The following is an 18,501-nucleotide window of genomic DNA, read 5'->3' as shown; positions in this document are numbered from 1 at the left end:
CCGTCAAGGGCCCACTGCAGAGCGCTGGGCGCAGGGGCGTGGGGAGGGCGGTTTTGGGACGCAGCCGTGGAGGCCGCCAAGGGCCCACTGCAGAGCGCTGGGCGCAGGGGCGTGGGGAGGGCGGTTTTGGGACGCAGCCGTGGAGGCCGCCAAGGGCCCACTGCAGAGCGCTGGGCGCAGGGGCGTGGGGAGGGCGGTTTTGGGACGCAGCCGTGGAGGCCGTCAAGGGCTCACTGCAGAGCGCTGGGCGCAGGGGCGTGGGGAGGGCGGTTTTGGGACGCAGCCGTGGAGGCCGTCAAGGGCCCACTGCAGAGCGCTGGGCGCAGGGGCGTGGGGAGGGCAGCGACCCCCCCTGCAGGGCTGGTGTCTCCGGCTGCCTGTGTGGGGAGGGGAGAGCCGTGCCTGGTGTGGTGGGGACAGGCCACAGCTCCAGAGCTGCTCCGGTGTCACCAGGCTGGCCAGGTCCAAAGTCCCTGAGGCCACCAGGCTTGACTGTCCTGCTGGTCCCACTTTTAAAGCTGCTCCCCAGGACCCCCTGGCCGCTGTGGACTGGGGTCCCTCCGCACCTGGCCTATTTGTGGCTGCGTCCACAGGGGCTCCTATGGCCTCCCAGAGCCAGCTCGGGGGTCAGATGGTCACGGGTGCTATGGTCACTGTGGGAAAAGAGGTTCTGGGCGTCTGTGGAGGGAGGGGCGGAGCATGGAGTCTCCAGGACTGTGGCCCCCTTGGTGTGCTGCACGGGCCCTGCCCTGAAGACCATGTCTATTCTTGGGCCATCATAAGAGTAGTTCTGCAATAGCTTGAGAAGCGCCTGCAGAGAGGATGAGAAGGCGCCTCTAGGAAGGGGGACTTGGGGACCTCACCAGCCTGCAGCCAGGGAAGGCTTCTGGGAGGAAGGGGCAGCTGCGGCCCTGAAGGTGAGCGGTGAGGGGACGCAGGGGCTGGACGCCTAGCAAAAGCAGCTGATCCTGGAGGAGAGAGGGAGCTCAGGGCCGGGAAGGCCCTTGAGGAACAAAAGGTGGGGCGGGGCACGGAGGGGCACGGCTGAGCTGCTCACAGCCAGGGATCCCCGGTGGTGCTGCTGCCTCCTCGGGCGGGCGTGCTGATGAGCACTAGAGGCTGGGCAGGGGATGGTGGGAGACATCACGGCCTAGGAGTGTCATTCCCTGAGGGAGCCCCCCAAGCCAGGGAGGTGGGTAAGGAAGGCCGGAGCCCGGTCACGGTGATGGGGGTGGCGAGGAGGGGCGGGGGCTAGGACCGCAGAGGCCCTGTGGAGCAGCTTTCGTCGTCGTCATTGGACCCGTAGGTGTCAGGGGCTGGTACTTCTTGCTCCAGGCTCAGCTGTCTTGGGAGGTCCGGCCTGTGGCTCCCCCTGGGAAAGAGCAGGAGCAGAAGGCCTGGGGCTTGGCATGTTTTGAGCCAGGAAAAACACCGGTGGCTGCTGCCTTTAAAACATAAGTAGGTTTGCTTCTTTAATTCTGTATGTGCATTTACACTCTTCTTTATTAGTGGATAAATATTAGAAAATCATCTCTCAGACAGAGTGGCTGAGGGCGGGCCCCTCCAGGGGCTCCGGCTTGGTGTGCAGTGTGAGGCTGTCCCTCCAGGGCTCGTACACCAGCGTGGAGGTCTCGGCCCTCTTGATGGTGAACTTATAGGATCGGTTGGGCAGCAGGTTTCGGACGTCGAAGGTGCAGGCAGCCACGGGGATGACGCCACACTGGGCGCACTCCTGCTGTGTCCGTGGGTCCAGCAGCCTGAAGCGCAACTCATACTGCTCCGACGTGGCCGGCTGGATGGTGACGAACCAGCGCAGCCGGGCCCAGTCCTGGTGAGCCGCCGACGCCTTTCGGTCAAACACGACAGGCATCTTGGTGCTCAGCATGAGCCAGATGTGCGGGATCTTGGTGGCACTGACATCAGACACCAGGCGGTGCTTGACGTGCAGCCGCCCCGGCACCATCATGGTCAGGAAGCTGTCCATGACGGCCGACACATCCGCCAGCCGCCGCTCCACCAGCGCCCAGTCGGCCAGGAAGGGCCGTGGGTCCGGCGACCGGAGCAGGGCGTCCAGCTCAGCACGGCCATGATCGAGCTGTTCCAACAGGTCCCCGAGCAGCAGGAGCTGGATCTTGGTCTGAGCTGTGCCCACCTTCTTCATGCGCTGGAACTTCCAGGGGTCGATGAGCTGGAACAAGGCGCTAGGCAGCACCAGCGGGTTCTGGTCGCCCAGGGCCAGGTGCTTGGGCAGGACCTCGATGTAGTAGGAGCACCTACGCAGCAGCTGCATGCGGGCGTGGTGGCGCTTAAGCAGGTGCGGGCTCAGGTCCGAGGTCAGGAACTCACGCAGGGCATCGCGGCGCTTGGTGTAGGTCCTCCACGCCTCTGCCTCCAGCAGCTGCTGGTCATCTGCCTCCTCCTGGTCCAGGAAGGACTGGGGATTGCCCAGCTTCATCTTGTCCAGGCCCAGGCCTGCCACATGGGCGCTCATGATCCGGGAGCTGGGGGGAGGGCTGGGTGTCAGCTGCCAGGCAGGCTGGCCTCCCCTGGGCTGTGGCATGTTCGGGGGATGGATTCAGCCCACTGACCCCATGCTGGGCCTCTGTCCTTCCTCCGGGGCACAACTCGCTGGGAAGAGGCTGCCTGGAGGGCTGGATGGGCAGCCTACAGATCTGGACACAGTTTATACTGAGGGGCAAAAACCTCTACTGACAACCAGTGGCCTGTGGGACAGGACAGGGAAGAACTAGGACTGCGGACTTCTGGCCAGAACCGCCAGGGCAGAAACCCCAGCCCTGACCTGTGGCCTTGCAAGGGCCCCAGTTCCTAACCCTGCTGCTGAAAGGGGTTGCTGGCACCCCTCGGGGCCGTGGAGAGGGGACGGCGTGGTCCTAAGCAGCACAGGACCCCCCTCGGGGACATTCGCGGGCCATCCTCCCGCTCCGGTTCTCCCTGGGGACGCTCCACGCCTCACCGCAGTTGTAGAGCACAGAGACAGGCCTCACCAAAGACTAGGCCAGCTGGCCGGTCAGCATGGGAGGAGGGCGGCCAGGCCTGGGCCCGGAGGAGCAGCCCTCCTCCCACGCTGTGGGCCCTCGCTGTGGACCCAGGATCCTGTCCCTGGTGAGCTCATGGACTCCACAAGTAACACTCCATTTCCCAGATGGAGGCTGAGGCTAAGAAGCTTGGTTCTTGTTCTCATCCAGGGCTTGAGCCCAGTGCTGAGCCGAGTCTGACCCTCTGTCCATGGGTGCACCGGCTGAGTGCAGCTGTGGCCCCAGGCTCTGCCGCAGCTCCCTGGAGAGCAAGCCGCACCCCTGGTTGCTGCCCCGGCTCCCAGCAACCCTGGAGATCTCAGGTTGTCACAGCCACTTGGGCCTTGGACGACCCACAAATGAGAGCTAAGCAGTTGCTGAGTTCCCCAAGGCCACACAGGTACGTGGTGAAGTCATATCTGCCTCACGCCCAAAAGGGCAACCCTTGACCTTCCCGGGGCATCGGGGCGAGAACAGGCCCCTGGGGGCAGCAGGAAGTGTGTCTGGGGTGAGGTGCCAACTGAGAGCAGGACCCCAGGACCCCAGGCCTAAGCCCTGCTCTTGCTGGAGGCTGGGGCGGATTTCACCGCTGGAGGGAAACCGTGCCTCTGTGACGCGTGAGGGATGTTTTCTAGTCTCCAGCATCTGCCCAGGTGGAACACCCAGAGAGGCTGGTCGTGAACCCGGAAAGGTGGTTCTGAGCCCCTCGCCGCTTCCTACACGCCCCTGGTCCCAGGCCCGCTTCCCTGAGACCACCAGGTGCCCGCACTCTACCCCCTCCACCACACTCCCCTTGGCTCCCCTGGCCCGGGCCCACCTCCCCGGCCGCTCTGCCTGCCCCTTACCTTCTCGAGACCCCCAGCCCTCCTCTCCCGGCCCCCGCCGCCGCCCCAGGACCGCGCCCACTTGCCCTGCCTCTGAAGCGGAGCCGCGCGCGGACTTCCCAGAGCCCAGCCTCCCTCCGCACTCCGCGGGTTGCCCTGGGGACCAGCGGCCTTTGTGACGCTGCGGCCCGGGGGCGGGGCGGGGCGGGGGTGGGGACCCAGGACCCCGAGCCGAGTAATCTTCCATCCGCTTCGCTTCCTGGAGAGCCCCAGACTTCTGGGGGCCCGCGTCCCCGACTTAGGGGCCACCGCGGGTGGCTGGTCCAAGAGCCAGGCTCCAAGTGGGGTTCCCGTCCCGGAGCCCTTCCGCGGGCGCACCACTCCCCACGCACCCCCGGCTTCGGGCGGGGCGCAGGAGCCTCGGGTGACTGGGAGGGAGTTCCTGCTCAACCCCCCAGTCCGAGCGCACTCCTCGGGAATCCCTGGGAGGAATTTGGGAGAGAGGCAGTGACCGGTGACCTGGGGGATGGACCACCCAGTGCCTGGACAGAGGAGAGGGGCGGCTCCCCCCGCCGCGGTCTCTGCCCAGCAAGGCCCCGCCCATTACAGGTTCCTCCCACCACGGGCTCCCCCCACCGCAGGCTCCTCAACCACAGGCTCCTCCCACCATGGGCTCCCCCCCCCGCAACGGCCCCTCCCATCACAGGCTCCTCCCACCGCAGGCTCCTCCCAGAGCAGGCTCCTCCCACCACGGGCTCCTTCCACCTGGGGCTGCCCAAGCTCAGGCACCGACCTGACTCTGGATAAATGGGGTCTCCATAGCTCCAGGGAGCCCCGCAGGGGAGCTCTGAGGCCATCTGGTCCCGTCTGTATCTGTTCAGTTGGGCTCAGGGCCTCTGGGATCCCCCCCCTTCCCCCACAGCACACCGCAGCTAGCTGGGGGTCTCCTGGGGTCACAATCTTAGACACCCCAAGGTGCCCCTCCTTCACCTTCAGGAAGATGCTGGAGGAAGACACCCTTTCCATCCTCCTCATCTCCACCCCCACGGAGGTCAGTGCTGGGGCCTCTTCCAGGATGGGCGTCTCTGAGCCCCTACCAGGCTGTTCTGTAACTTGAGCCTCCCCCCTCCTCCCGGTGACCCCACCCTGGAAGAGCTTTCCCTTGGTGCATGGAGGCCCCAGGGGTTAGGCCTGGCAGGACGTGGGTGGGTGTGGGTGGTTTTTTTTTTGAGATAGCGTCTTGCTCTGTCACCCATGCGGCAGTCTTCACCCCCGGGGCTCAAGTGATCCTCCCACCTGGGTCTTTCCGATCCTTCCGGATTACAGGTGTGAGCCTTGCACCCAGTCCTGTTGGGTGCTGTTTCTGCCCTGCCCTCCCTGCCTGGGCTGGAACTCAATAAATGCCAGCTATTGTTATTGTTATTTAGGGCTCCAGGGGACAAAGCCGGGGTTGTTTGGAGAAGGGGGTGCTGTCTGACGTGGAGGGTTGGGAAGCAGTAGGAGTTAGACCCCTTACCCCCGGCCCTGCAGCCCACTGACGGAGAAGCGGGGTGGGGGCAGAGCAGCCTCCCCTTCTCTTTTGGGGCCAGGCAGGTCCTGGATGTCTCTCCTCTCCTGGGCTCCACCCTACCCCCTTTCTTTCAATTTCTGATTTCTAATCTAATTTTTTAAAGTTAAACTTTTGGCCAGGCTCGGTGGCGCAGGCCCATAACCTCAGCACTTTGAGAGGCCAAGGTGAGAGGATCCCTTGAGGCCAGAAGTTTGAGACCAGCCTGGGCAACACAGGGAGACCCCTGTCTCTACAAATAATTTGAAAAATTAGCTGGGTGTGGTGGTGTGCACCTGTGGTCTCAGCTACTTGGAAAGCTGAGGCTGGAGGATCACCTGAGCCTGGGAGGATGAGGCTGCAGTGAGCCAAGATGGTGCCACTGCACTCCAGCCTGGGTGACAGAGGGAGACCCTGTGTCTCTAAAAAGAATAATAATGGCTGGGCGCAGTGGCTCACGCCTATAATCCCAGCACTTTGGGAGGCTGAGGCAAGCAGATCACCTGAGGTCAGGAGTTCGAGACCAGCCTGGCCAACAGTGAGACCCAGTCTCTACTAACAATACAAAAATTAGCTGGACGTGATCGAGACCATGGTGAAACCCCGTCTCTACTAAAAATACAAAACACTAGCTGGGCGTGGTGGCGGGCGCCTGTAGTCCCAACTACTCGGGAGACTGAGGCAGGAGAATGGCGTGAACCTGGAAGGTGGAGCTTGCAGTGAGCCGAGATCACGCCACTGCACTCCAGCCTGGGCGACAGAGCGAGACTCTGTCTCAAAAAAAAAAAAAAAAAGAAAAATTAGCTGGACGTGGTGGTGGGCGCCTGTAGTCCCAGCTACTCAGGAGGCTGAGGCAGGAGAATCGCTTGAACCCAGGAGGTGGAGGTTGCAGTGAGCCGAGATTGTGCCACTGCACTCCAGCCTGGGTGCAATAAGACAGAGGCCTGTCTCGAAAATAATAATAATAATAATAATAAAGTTAAACTTTTAAGATAAGTATAGATTCATCTGCAGTTGTAAGAAGTAACACAGAGGTCCTGTTACCCTCTACCCAGCATCCCCAGTGGTAGCATCTTGCAGGACTGCAGTGCAGAATCACGCCAGGACCTTGACGTCGATACAGACGCAAGGCAGTGCCACCCCCATGGGACCCTGCCATGTTCTTTACGGCCACGCTGCTCCCTCCCACCCCTCCCTAGCCCTGCAACCACTCATCTCTCCGGCTCTGTCTGGTCATTTCAAGAATGTCCTATCAGTGCAGGCTTTCAGTATGCAGCCTTGGGACTGGCTTCTTGCGCTCAGCATAGTCCCCTCTGTGCAGGGTCAACAGTCACTCCTGTTCACTGCTGGGCACCAGGGGCCAGTTTGTGCTCAGTCTTGCTCAACCCTGTTTGTGGCCACCAGGGCACAGGCAGTGAACACTTTGGATCTGATGTCCCTGGTGGACAGAGCTTCCCTGGGCCCTGAGGATGGTGAAGCCTGGGGGTAGTGGGGCCAGTCTTGGGGGAGAGAATGCACGCTGACCACTGAGACCCTCAGAGCTGTGCCCTCCAGACACATAAACCTGGATGGGGGGGTGGCCTGATGTGGCAGAGCTCCTGCCACCAGCCTCCATCTGAACACCAGGAAGGGCCCTGCACCCCATCCCCGTGGTCTGTGTCCTCACTGCCATTGTAAGATCAGTGCTCTTACAGATGGGGAAACTGAGGCACAGGGAGGTTCAGCACTGTATGCCCAAGGTCATGTGGACAGTGAGTCTGAGAGCAGGATTCCAGCCCTGGTCATTTTTACTTTTTTGAGATGGAGTCTTGCTCAGCCGCCCAGGCTGGAGTACGGTGGCGCGACGATCTCAGCTCACTGCAACCACTGTCTCCCAGATTCAAGTGATTCTCCCGTCTCAGCCTCCTGAGTAGCTGGGATTACAGGTGCCCGCCATCATGCCTGACTAACTTTTGTATTTTAGTGGAGACGGGGTTTCACCGTGTTGCCCAGGCTGGTCTTGAACTCCTGACCTCAGGTGATGCACCCGCCTTGGCCTCCCAAAGTGCTGGGATTACTGGTGTCAGCCACTGTGCCTAGCCTTTTCTTTTTTTAAAAAAATAGAGATGGGGGTCTATGTTGCCCAGGCTGGTCTTGAACCCTTGGGCTTAAGCGATCCTCCTGCTTGGCCTCCCCAGATGCTGGTATTACAGGAGTGAGCCGCCTCACCCGGCCAAGCCCCAGACTCCTGACCCCGTCCAGATTGATCCTGTACCCAGGCCCCTTTCCTCACTCCCCTCTGTGCCACCTACCCGGTTAGGGCTGAGGGAGGAGGTGAGGTCATGGGGGAGGGCACAGCAGGCAGGGAAGGGGCTGCTGACACGGACACCTGGCAGGGGCCCTACGCTGGGCTGTGTTGCGCCTGGTGGGTGAGGTGAGGAAGGGGTGGACGGGCGGGCACAACTTGGAGGGCAGCGGGACAGGGCGGCTGGGCATGTGGGGCCGGGGATTCTGAGGACCACTGGGGAGGAGCTGGATAAAGCCGGCCTCGGCTGCCTGCCAACCACACTCTCCCTGGCATGTGTGCGGTGCAAGGGCAGCAGGTGCAAGGAGGGGGAAGATGGGGCAGACGTGGGGAGCTGATCTGTGGGCAGGTGGGGCGGTGGGGGTGAGACACGCCGGGGCAGAGGCCCTAACCCTGATGGCCAGGCCTGCCTGTGGTTCCAGCTGGGCATGGAATGTGCTGAGTCCTGTGCCACGATCCTGTGGCTCTAAGGGGCAGGGAGTGTCTGGGAGGAATCTGCATTCAGTGCCCTGAACACCTGACCCTGGTGTGGTGGGCACAGGAGCTTTCCATGGCCTGAGGAGGCCTCCCTGGGGCTCTGCGGCCTTGGCGTTCTAGGAGGGAAGAGTCACGTCCTAGGGAGGATTTAGGAGAGCTGGTAGCCACACCTGTAGTCCCAGCACTTTGGGAGGCAGGAGGATCGCTTGAGGCCAAGAGTTCAAAACCAGCCTGGGCAACATAGTGAGAGCCCATCTCTACAAATAATAAAAAATTTATCTGGGCATGGTGGCGCACACCTGTAGTCCGGCAGGAGGACGGCTTGAGCCCAGGAGATCGAGGCTGCCACTGCACTCCAGCCTGGGCGACAGAGTGAGACCCTGTTTCCAAAAAAAAAGTAAAGAAAAGAAATGGTGGGCAAAAGCGGTGGTGTGGGGAGGAGACGGCGGCGGGGGTGGGAGGAGACGGCGGTGGAGGGGGAGGAGACGGCGGCGGGTGGCGGGGGCGGGAGGAGACGGCGGTGGAGGGGGAGGAGACGGCGGCGGGGGTGGGAGGAGACGGCGGCGGGGGTGGGAGGAGACGGCGGCGGGTGGCGGGGGCGGGAGGAGACGGCGGCGCGGGGGAAGCGCGGGAGGAGAAGGCGCTGGGGCCCCTCGAAGGCCACCCCCAATGTAGTATTTACAATTCTCCACATTTCTCAACACCCCCCACCACCCCCAGCGGGACACCTCTCTGGTGCAGAGCCTGCCCTGAGCCTGGCGACGTCCAGTCTCCCAGGGCCCCTGCTGCCTCCAGGCTTTAAGCCCGGACACAGCTTGGCTGCTGGGGTGCCCTGAGAGCCAGGCCACGGGTGTCACTGCCACCCCACAATGCACACACCAGTCCCCAGACGTGAGGTTTCTGAGAAGCCCGTCTGTGACTCCAGGGCAGGCAGGTGCGAGAGGGGCTTGTCATTGGCTGGACACTGGTCATGCCTATTGGAGGGATGCATTCAGCCACACGCATGAAGTGGGGGCATGGATGCGTGTGAGATGTGGGAAAGGGGCGTGAGGCTCCCTGAAGGCCACCCAGGTGCAGAAGGGGCTGCTGGGGGAGGCCGGCAGGAGGAGGGAGAGACTGCAGATGGCCTCACCCCACCACCCTGCCTCAGGACCCAGAAGGGAGGCGGGAGGAGTGAGAGACTGCAGATGGCCCCCACCCCACCCCACTCAGGACCCGGAGGGGATGTCGGAGGAGAGAGAGACTGCAGATGGCCACCACCTCCTGCCTCAGGACCCTGTACCGTGCTGCTGGGGTTTGCTGGGATTTGCTCCCCCAGTCCTGCCCCGATCTGGGGACCTACCTGAGCGGGCAGAGTTTGCTTCAGCATGCGGGGGCTTGGCGCTGTCCAGGGAGAGGGTGGGAGGTCCCCAGCCAGGGACTCACCCGCCGCCCCTTCTCCGTGTGCTCATCCCCCTGAACTGGGGCCAGGCGTCCACAGCCTCCACTTCCCCTCAGTGGCCTTTGGGTATGGCCTGGGCATTGACTGACTCAGAAGCTGGTCATCGGGCAGCGTGGGGCATCTGGGTGCCTGGCCTGCGGCCGAGCTCCCTGCAATCAGCATCTCGTTTTACTGCATGAAAGCCGGGGTGCTGAGAGCCCCCTCACTCACCTGTCCTCAGAATTTGCTGCAGAGGCCGGAGGCTCGGCACCTGGAGCAGGGTTAATGATGTTAAAATATCTGGCCAACATTTAAATAAGCAGGCAATTTTCCATCTGAGTGCAGCTCAGGCTTGGCAACCACTGCAGGTGCTGAACAGCAGCGCTTCTCCGTGGACCCCCCACTTCTCCGTGGGCACGGGCGGCTGTTGGACTGTGGTGCCCTTGGGCATGGGCCGGGTCTGACTGGGCAGAGCCATTCCGCCTGCCTGGGCCTTGCAGAGGGCGGGAGAGAGGCTGGCCCTGCCCACCCCGCCCTCCTCGGGCCCCTCCTGGAGCCCGCCCCCGCCCCAGCCCAAGCTGCCCTCTGCCATCGGGTTGGGGAGGGGATGGTGCACTCCAGACGCCAAGGAGGTCGAGGACAGGAGGTGCTGTCGGTGTGCCTGAGGCAGGGGGTCCGCCCTGCGCCCCACCCAGCCCGAACGCCAGCCCGGACACCGGTGGGAACCGTGTGCCTCCTGGATCAAGGGGACCTCTGAGTGACCGCAGGGCCGGGGTCCCCTGTCACCCCACGGCCAGGGCAGGGAGCGCTGGACACCGGGTCCCACCGGCCCTGCCAGTTCCTCTTCCGGGCTCGCGGGCTCCCATGGCCCTCGGGCCCAGCGCAGTGACCCCGGGGGATGGAGCCGTTCCTCAGGAGGCGGCTGGCCTTCCTGTCCTTCTTCTGGGACAAGATCTGGCCGGCGGGCAGCGAGCCGGACCATGGCACCCCCCAGTCACTGGACCCCAACACTGACCCAGTGCCCACGCTCCCCGCCGAGCCTTGCAGCCCCTTCCCTCAGCTCTTCCTTGCGCTCTATGACTTCACGGCGCGGTGTGGCGGGGAGCTGAGTGTCCGCCGCGGGGACAGGCTCTGTGCCCTCGAAGAGGGGGGCGGCTACATCTTCGCACGCAGGCTTTCGGGCCAGCCCAGCGCCGGGCTCGTGCCCATCACCCACGTGGCCAAGGCTTCTCCTGAGACGCTCTCAGACCAACCGTGAGTACCTCGGCCTCGGAGTCAGAGCCTGCCTCGCCCCCAGCTGGGGAGTCCGGAAAAACGGCAGGATTTTGAGTTGGAAATCGCACGTCCGTGGCTATCTGTTCATTCATTCGTTCATCCATGCATTCATTCAGGGACAGCTGATGGGCCCCGGGCCGGCAGGTGTGGTAGGAAAACAGCAGTGTCCGCTGTGGGCTGCCGAGAGGGAGAGGAGGCTCCGGCAGGCGTGGTCAGGTGCTGGGGGTGGGGGGGACATCAGCTGCACCAGCTGGGCACCCAGCAGGCGGTTCCTCCAGGACCCTGCCTGGCTGGCCAGGCCCTCCCGCCCTCACACAGGGAGTCCAGTGTTCATGGAGCGGTCACTGCTTGGAGGGCAGGGGCTGGGGGCTGGGAGGCACCAGATGACAGGAGCTCCAGGAGCTCTGGGTGACGGCAGGTGAGCAGGGGCTGGGGGCTGGGGGCTGAGACAGGGGCCCATGCTCCAGGAACTCTGGGTGAAGGCACATGAGCAGGGGCTGGGGGCTGAGACAGGGGCCCACGCTCCAGGAACTCTGGGTGAGGGCAGGTGAGCAGGGGCTGGGGGCTGAGACGGGCCCACACTCCAGGAGCTCTGGGTGACGGCAGGTGAGCAGGGGCTGGGATTGGGGGCTGAGACAGGGGCCCACGCTCCAGGAGCTCTGGGTGACGGCAGGTGAGCAGGGGCTGGGGGCTGGGGGCTGAGACAGGGGCCCATGCTCCAGGAACTCTGGGTGAAGGCAGGTGAGCAGGGGCTGGGGGCTGAGACGGGCCCATGCTCCAGGGGCTCTGGGTGAAGGCAGGTGAGCAGGGGCTGGGATTGGGGGCTGAGACAGGGGCCCACGCTCCAGGAGCTCTGGGTGACGGCAGGTGAGCAGGGGCTGGGATTGGGGGCTGAGACAGGGGCCCACGCTCCAGGGGCTCTGGGTGAAGGCAGGTGAGCAGGGGCTGGGGGCTGAGACGGGCCCACGCTCCAGGGGCTCTGGGTGAAGGCAGGTGAGCAGGGGCTGGGATTGGGGGCTGAGACAGGGGCCCACACTCCAGGGGCTCTGGGTGAGGGCAGGTGAGCAGGGGTTGCAGAGGTGCCTAGTCCAGATGCCCAGTGCGGCTGCTCTGAGCGGCTGCCTTGGTCCGGCATCCAGCTGGGCAAGGCCTGAGCCCTGGAGACCTTCGGGGTCAGCCTTGCTCAGGGCCACTTCCAGCCTCCTGGGGGCCCTTTGGCACTCACACATCATCCTGGGGGTTGCATGGGGCGGGTGAAGCCGGAGTCACAGGAAGGTGCCTTCTGAGGGGCCCCAGGCCCTCACCCCACACCTGCCCCGCTTGTCCTGAGCAGTGGTTGGGGGGCAAGCAGCCTTTGTGATGGGAAGGGGCTCACAGTCACCCCAGGTGTGGAGGACAGACCCCTTCAGCGGTTCCTGGAGGGCAGGGCTCGTGGTGGAGCAGGGCGGTCCATAGGCAAAGCTAATGACTATTTGCCTAGTCTGGAGATTAAAAGACTAACCACACTCAGGTGTCATTAGCTCCAGACACCTGGCCCCACGCCCCAGGGAGAGACCTCAGACACATCCCCTGCATCTCAGGATCCCACAGGAGCTCACCTCTGACCCCCAAGCCCTGATGTGGGCTTCAGAGGAGGCTGGCGATGTTTTGGGAAAACACCTGTGTCTCATCCCCACATCCCGCGGTGCTGGGAGGGACCTGAGTCCCTTTACACGTGAGAGGGTTGCGTCTCCCTGCCAGCAGACCCCAGAAGGCAGGGGCCCTGGCTGCAGGAGGAGCTCCATGGACAGAGCGTCCATGGAGTCAGTGCCTCAGGCCGCCGCCTCTCTGTCCCTGGTCCCACACCTCTTCCTGTCTCCATCTTCATTCCCTTCAACTTCAGCCCAGCCCCACGGCCCTGGCCATGTCGGTTTCTATTCCTGCTGCCCCCATTGCCCCCCAGGTCCCCGGGGCAGGGGTGCCAGACTGTGTCCTCCATCTTGCCCAGTCCCAGTCTGCCCAGGATGGCATGGCCGTGCCCCAGCCCCGAATCTTGTGTTGACTCTGAGGCCCACCTCGGGTCCTCTCCTAGTCCCGCTTCCCAGGTGGTTTCAGCCCCACCCTGACACCCGGCTCACTCTGCTTCCTCCTTCTGGTGCTTACGGGGTGTGCCCTGGGGCAGGGGAGTGGCAGGCATCCCTCTCCGGGTCCAGGAAGCTCCAGGAAGTGGGAGGCTCCAGGGTGGGAAGCTGAGTCAGGTGTGGAGTCCCCGCCTTGGACTTCAGAAGCAGAGTTGTGCAGACGGGGTGGGGCTGGGAGCATTTCTGTCTTCCTTCCAAGGATGCCTCCAGCTCCCAGGAATGAGTAGACGTGACCTGGTGGGTGGCCCACCTGGACAGGGGAGCCCCAGCCGGCCCCTCTCCCGACACCCGGTGTGGGCTCCTCCTGTGTGGGCATCTGGGAAGTGGGCACCTGGGAGCTCCCTGCCACCGTGCCACCGTGTTCAGAGAGGTCTCACCTGCACCTGGCTTTTCGGAGGGGGTGTCTGTGTGAACAGACGCCAGTGGGCTTAGGGCCGTCCTGTACTGGGCACAACTCTCCAGCATGAGATGCAGGATGCTTTGAATGTTCGCACAGTAACCCCCCTGCAGCCGCCCACTGGCTGCCCCTCCTGACCTCCTGCACAGCCTGGCTTAGGCTGCCTCCTCAGGACACAGCTTGCATGGGCCCCCTCCACTAACCAACTGCCTGAGACAGGTGGGCCATGCCCAGCCAGGTGACGCCCGTGGCCCTGTACGGCCACGACAGCCCAGCAGTGCTTCCGGGCAGCTCACCAGGCCGTCAGCTCCATGTCTGCGCAGGGGCTCAGCGAAGCCGAGTTTGGAGGCCTATGGCCCATGGCCAGGGCTGACTGTTAACCTGTGGCTGGGGCTGGCGGTCACTATGAACAGGGAACTGGAGGTCACGCCCAGCAGGGCTAACGGAGAGCCCATGGCCAAGGTGAGGATGCTTAGGGCTGAGCAGGAGGATGAGGCCAGCACTGGGGGCTGAGGCAGTGCAGACCTTAAGGTGGGACTCAAGGTCCACGGGGTGGACCTTCTCCCTGAGGCGGTGGGACAGCCGGGCTCAGCCCTGCCGCCAGCACGGAGGAGAGCATGTGGGGCCACTGGCTGAGGGGCCTGCAAGGTGACTGCCGCACCTGCTGTTTGCAGCTGGTACTTTAGCGGGGTCAGCCGGACCCAGGCACAGCAGCTGCTCCTCTCCCCACCCAACGAACCAGGGGCCTTCCTCATCCGGCCCAGCGAGAGCAGCCTCGGGGGCTACTCACTGTCAGGTACCTGGGGCGGCCCCTCCTGCCTCTGTCCCCCACCAGGTCAGTGGCCCTTGACCTTGGGGTGGTTGGTCTCTAGGCAGTGCTGGCTCCTGATTCACACCCGGCGCCACTGAGGGCCCAACAGCAGATATGCTGGTCACCTCCTGCACTTGCTAACTCACCCATTTATTCATTCATTCAGTCATTCACCCACTCATTCATTCAGTCACTCATTCACTTGTTCATTCATTCCTCATTCACTAATTCACTCATTCATTCATCCATTCATCTACTCATTCACTCGTTCATTCCTCACTCACTAATTCACTCATTCATTCATCCATTCATCCACTCATTCACTCGTTCATTCCTCACTCACTAATTCATTTATTCACTGATTTGTTCACTAGCTTATTTCACTCATTTGCTTATTCGTTCATTCATTCATTCACTTTTCCTTCTTTCCTTCCTTATTCCTTCATTCATTCACTGACTCATGGACTCATTCATTCTACAAGTATTTATTAAGTGCCTACTCTGTGCACACTGTCAGCAGAAAAGCTCCAACCTGGGCCCCTCTCGCTGCCCTGCCCCAGCCTGTGGCTGCCCACACTCCCTCCTCCACACAGCTCTGACCATCTCAGGGTCCCCAGCTAGGTCTGAGCCAGACCCCTTAGTGGGTTGTGGCCAACATCCTCTGGGGTGGGAGGGTCGGGGCAGCTGGCAGCCAAGGCAGGGGTCTCCATCTCTGAACCCTTCCTAGTCCGGGCCCAGGCCAAGGTCTGCCACTACCGGGTCTCCATGGCAGCTGATGGCAGCCTCTACCTGCAGAAGGGACGGCTCTTTCCCGGCCTGGAGGAGCTGCTCACCTACTACAAGGCCAACTGGAAGCTGATCCAGAACCCCCTGCTGCAGCCCTGCATGCCCCAGGTGGGCCTGTGCCTGCCAAGCTGCCCCATGCTGGGCCTGAGGCATGGCCCTGTTCTAGGTGCTCCTCCCCACCCCGTCACAAAACCCCTGGGGCTGTCAGAGGCGCGGCTCCAGGGCCCTGCCCAGGCCTGGGCGCATCGGAGCATCCCAGCGGCTCCGGCACATTCTGCTCTCTGCGGGTGCCTCTGAGGGTTGTTGGGATTCCTGGGGTCCTGGGGGGCTGGGAGTGGGGAAAGGAGACCTGTAGCAGTGCCTAGCTCTGCAGGGGAGCAGCCAGGAGGGTGGGGCCAGTTTGGGGAAGGCACTCAAGGCTGCCCCAGGCCCCAAGGGCGGAAGGTGTGGGAGGAGAGGCAGATCACAAGATGCTGCACCTGGGCTGGAGACGCTGGATCCCGGGGACTGTCCCCGATGTGAGCCACCCTGCCGAGGGCCAGGGCAGCAGTCTGGTTTCTCTGGTCTCATAATGACAGCGCGGCCAGGGGCAGTAATGAGCATGTGTAGACGGATATCCGGCTGGGGCAAAGGTGCCACTTAGGCCCCCAGAGCAATGAGCTCCCACAGGGCTGGGCCGGGCCTCCAAGCCTGGCACCCACTCCCCTTTGTCCCAGCCAGGGTGGGGTGAGTGTGTGCTGGGGACAGGGGTGCCTGCCAGAGGCCTGGTGTGGGGGGCTGTGCCTGGGACAGAGCACAGGGGCCCACGCTGACCAGCCTCCCTGCCCGCCCTCCCTGCAGAAGGCCCCGCGGCAGGACGTGTGGGAGCGGCCACACTCCGAATTCGCCCTTGGGAGGAAGCTGGGTGAAGGCTACTTTGGGGAGGTGTGGGAAGGCCTGTGGCTGGGCTCCCTGCCCGTGGCAATCAAGGTCATCAAGTCAGGTGAGGCCCCAAGATCCTGCGCCACGGCCGGGCCCCGCACCTGCTGTCCAACCCTCAAGCCCCAGGGCAGTGATGTTCGTGGCGTGGGCCGGTCCTGGAGCCACACCCTCTCTCGCAGCCAACATGAAGCTCACTGACCTCGCCAAGGAGATCCAGACGCTGAAGGGCCTGCGGCACGAGCGGCTCATCCGGCTGCACGCAGTGTGCTCGGGCGGGGAGCCTGTGTACATCGTCACGGAACTCATGCGAAAGGGGAACCTGCAGGCCTTCCTGGGCAGTGAGTCCCCTCCCTGCTGCCACGTGGCCCTGACGCGCCTGCGACCGCCCCTTCCCTCCTGGCGCAGAGCTGAACCTGCGGGGTTTCTGAGGTGAACCGGGCCTCTCTACCGGGAGCAGGTGGCCCCGGCTGCAGATCCCATCCCTGTCTGGTCTCCAGCCAACAGGGGGCTGGGGTCAGGTCTGGGCCAGGCCAGAGCCTTGTGGCTCCGGGGCTGGAGCTGGAGTTCGGGGGCGGTGGGGGGCGCGGTTCCATCTGGGTCACCAGCCTTGGTCTAATGTGACATAGACCCAGCCCAGCCTCTGGCTCTTCTCTGCCCCGGTCTTTGTTGGGGGCCTGGGCCGGCTGCCGGGTCACTGTGGTGAGTACAGGACCCTCGCCCTGTCTCACTTGGGGCTTCCCGTGGCCTTAGCCGGCCATGCCATCCTCGCCACGTCTTAGAGATGAGGAGGCTGAGGCATGGGGGAAGGTGACGTGGGTGGACGCCGGCCTCACCGGCCGTTGGCCCCGCGCCCTGAAAGGCCCTGCGCTGTCTCCTGCAGGCCCCGAGGGCCGGGCCCTGCGTCTGCCGCCACTCCTGGGCTTTGCCTGCCAGGTGGCTGAGGGCATGAGCTACCTGGAGGAGCAGCGCGTTGTGCACCGGGACTTGGCCGCCAGGAACGTGCTCGTGGACGACGGCCTGGCCTGCAAGGTGGCTGACTTTGGCCTGGCCCGGCTGCTCAAGGTCAGCGGAGGCTCTGGGCCCCTGAGCCAGAGGGGGTGGGTGAGGGGACCCCGGTCCACCTGCCCTACCAGGGGCCTTCCCTCGCCCCCAGGACAACATCTACTCCCCGAGCAGCAGCTCCGAGATCCCGGTCAAGTGGACAGCGCCTGAGGCGGCCAATTATCATGTCTTCTCCCAGAAGTCAGACGTCTGGTCCTTCGGCGTCCTGCTGTACGAGGTTTTCACCTATGGCCAGTGTCCCTACGAAGGTGGGTCCCCAGGCAGCCGGAGGGAGGATGCAGGCTCTGCCCAGGAGTCACTGGCCCCGGGCCTGGACGCTGTCGGCAGGGGGTTGGAGGGTCTGGCCAAGGGCAGGCAGGTGACACGGGGGGCTACAGGAGGCCTCCATAGGGACCCCCAGGCAGAATCGAGGCAGCTCTTGCCCCGCGCCTCCCAGGGATGACCAACCACGAGACGCTGCAGCAGATCATGCGAGGGTACCGGCTGCCGCGCCCGGCTGCCTGCCCGGCGGAGGTCTACGTGCTCATGCTGGAGTGCTGGAGGAGCAGCCCCGAGGAACGGCCCTCCTTCGCCACGCTGCGGGAGAAGCTGCACGCCATCCACAGATGCCACCCCCGAGTCCTCACGTGACCCAACGCTCCGCGCTCCAGCCAGGCCAGCCCCTCCTCCCTGCAGAGCGCCAACTCGAAAGGATGCGGTCGGCCGGACCGAGGAGCCTCTGGCTGTGGGCCTCAGGCCCTGGCGTGCACACGTGTTTGTGCACCAGGCAGACGTGCAGACGGGGGGCTGGGGCTGACGTTCCCCGTGCAGTGTGACTCGTGCAGACGGAGGGCTGGGGCTGACGTTCCCTGTGCAGTGTGACTCGTGCAGACGGAGAGCTGACGTTCCCCGTGCAGTGTGACTCGTGCAGACAGAGGGCTGGGGCTGACGTTCCCCGTGCAGTGTGACTCGTGCAGACGGAGGGCTGGGGCTGACGTTCCCCGTGCAGTGTGACTCGTGCAGACGGAGGGCTGGGGCTGACGTTCCCCGTGCAGTGTGGCTCGTGTCCCTGGCATCTCAAGAGAGACAACAGCACAGGAGGGTGGGTAGAAGCCTCGGAGGCTCTGGGTGGGGAACCCTGAGCCCTGTGTGTGTCCTGCCTGGGTCCCCTGGACTCCCTCGCAGGGTGAAGAGCCAAAGGCCCAGTTCTCTCCCTAGTCCCAGCTTGGGTTTGTGGAAGTGACCAGTGCTGGCTCCCAGGCAGACGGCGGTGTCCACCCCACTGGGTGTGTGGTATGTAGGCACGGGGTGGCACCGGCACCTGCCCCTCACAGACACGCTGGCGGCCTGTGCACAAACCCACTCACGCACACGGCACTCAGTAAGCCGGGACTGACCCACTCAGACACGCACACAGGCGCACATCACACACAGGCTCAGCCCCCCAAACCCCCACCCAGGAGCTGGAGCGTAGCGGTCCACGTGGCTAGAAAATGCAGGTTGGAGCGGCCCCCATGCCGCCCAGACCTCCAGCCCAGGACATCATGGTGCCCAGACAGCGTGA

At 63.7% G+C, this 18,501-nt stretch overlaps 2 protein-coding genes across 3 annotated transcripts; one reads left to right on the top strand and one right to left on the bottom strand.

Moving 5' to 3' along the window:
• Positions 1-1,446: 1,446 nt before the first annotated feature.
• Positions 1,447-4,459, bottom strand: FNDC11 (fibronectin type III domain containing 11). 2 transcript variants are annotated; one of them, XM_055372672.2, is made up of 2 exons: positions 3,946-4,459; positions 1,447-2,501 (listed from the first exon to the last, which is right to left on the bottom strand). In XM_055372672.2, the coding sequence occupies exons 1-2, from the start codon at positions 4,104-4,106 to the stop codon at positions 1,535-1,537; spliced, it is 1,128 nt and encodes a 375-aa protein (XP_055228647.1). In that variant the 5' UTR covers positions 4,107-4,459; the 3' UTR covers positions 1,447-1,534. The 2 variants fall into 2 exon arrangements, with proteins under 2 accessions (XP_055228647.1, XP_018872296.3); XM_019016751.4 differs by having other exon boundaries at positions 3,881-3,993.
• Positions 4,460-10,226: 5,767 nt separating this feature from the next.
• On the top strand, positions 10,227-17,588 carry SRMS (src-related kinase lacking C-terminal regulatory tyrosine and N-terminal myristylation sites). The gene is made up of 8 exons (XM_055372671.2): positions 10,227-10,840; positions 14,053-14,174; positions 14,917-15,083; positions 15,816-15,957; positions 16,076-16,234; positions 16,777-16,958; positions 17,050-17,206; positions 17,395-17,588. The coding sequence occupies exons 1-8, from the start codon at positions 10,485-10,487 to the stop codon at positions 17,586-17,588; spliced, it is 1,479 nt and encodes a 492-aa protein (XP_055228646.2). The 5' UTR covers positions 10,227-10,484.
• Positions 17,589-18,501: the final 913 nt, after the last annotated feature.

The sequence above is a fragment of the Gorilla gorilla genome, chromosome 21 (genome assembly GCF_029281585.2).
Source record: "Gorilla gorilla gorilla isolate KB3781 chromosome 21, NHGRI_mGorGor1-v2.1_pri, whole genome shotgun sequence".
NCBI classification, from domain to species: Eukaryota; Metazoa; Chordata; class Mammalia; order Primates; family Hominidae; genus Gorilla; species Gorilla gorilla.
The sequence above is the reverse complement of the archived record's forward strand: the minus strand, read 5'-3'. Positions and strand labels throughout refer to the sequence as shown.

Excerpts from the sequence above, each read along its gene's own strand:
- SRMS (XM_055372671.2), top strand. The coding sequence starts at position 10,485 with ATGGAGCCGTTCCTCAGGAGGCGGCTGGCCTTCCTGTCCTTCTTCTGG. Across the intron at positions 14,175-14,916 it reads CGGGGGCTACTCACTGTCAG|TCCGGGCCCAGGCCAAGGTC; the intron begins GTACCTGGGGCG and ends AACCCTTCCTAG. Across the intron at positions 15,958-16,075 it reads AATCAAGGTCATCAAGTCAG|CCAACATGAAGCTCACTGAC; the intron begins GTGAGGCCCCAA and ends CCTCTCTCGCAG.
- FNDC11 (XM_055372672.2), bottom strand. The coding sequence starts at position 4,106 with ATGGAAGATTACTCGGCTCGGGGTCCTGGGTCCCCACCCCCGCCCCGC. Across the intron at positions 2,502-3,945 it reads GGCTCCGCTTCAGAGGCAGG|CTCCCGGATCATGAGCGCCC; the intron begins GCAAGTGGGCGC and ends CCCTCCCCCCAG.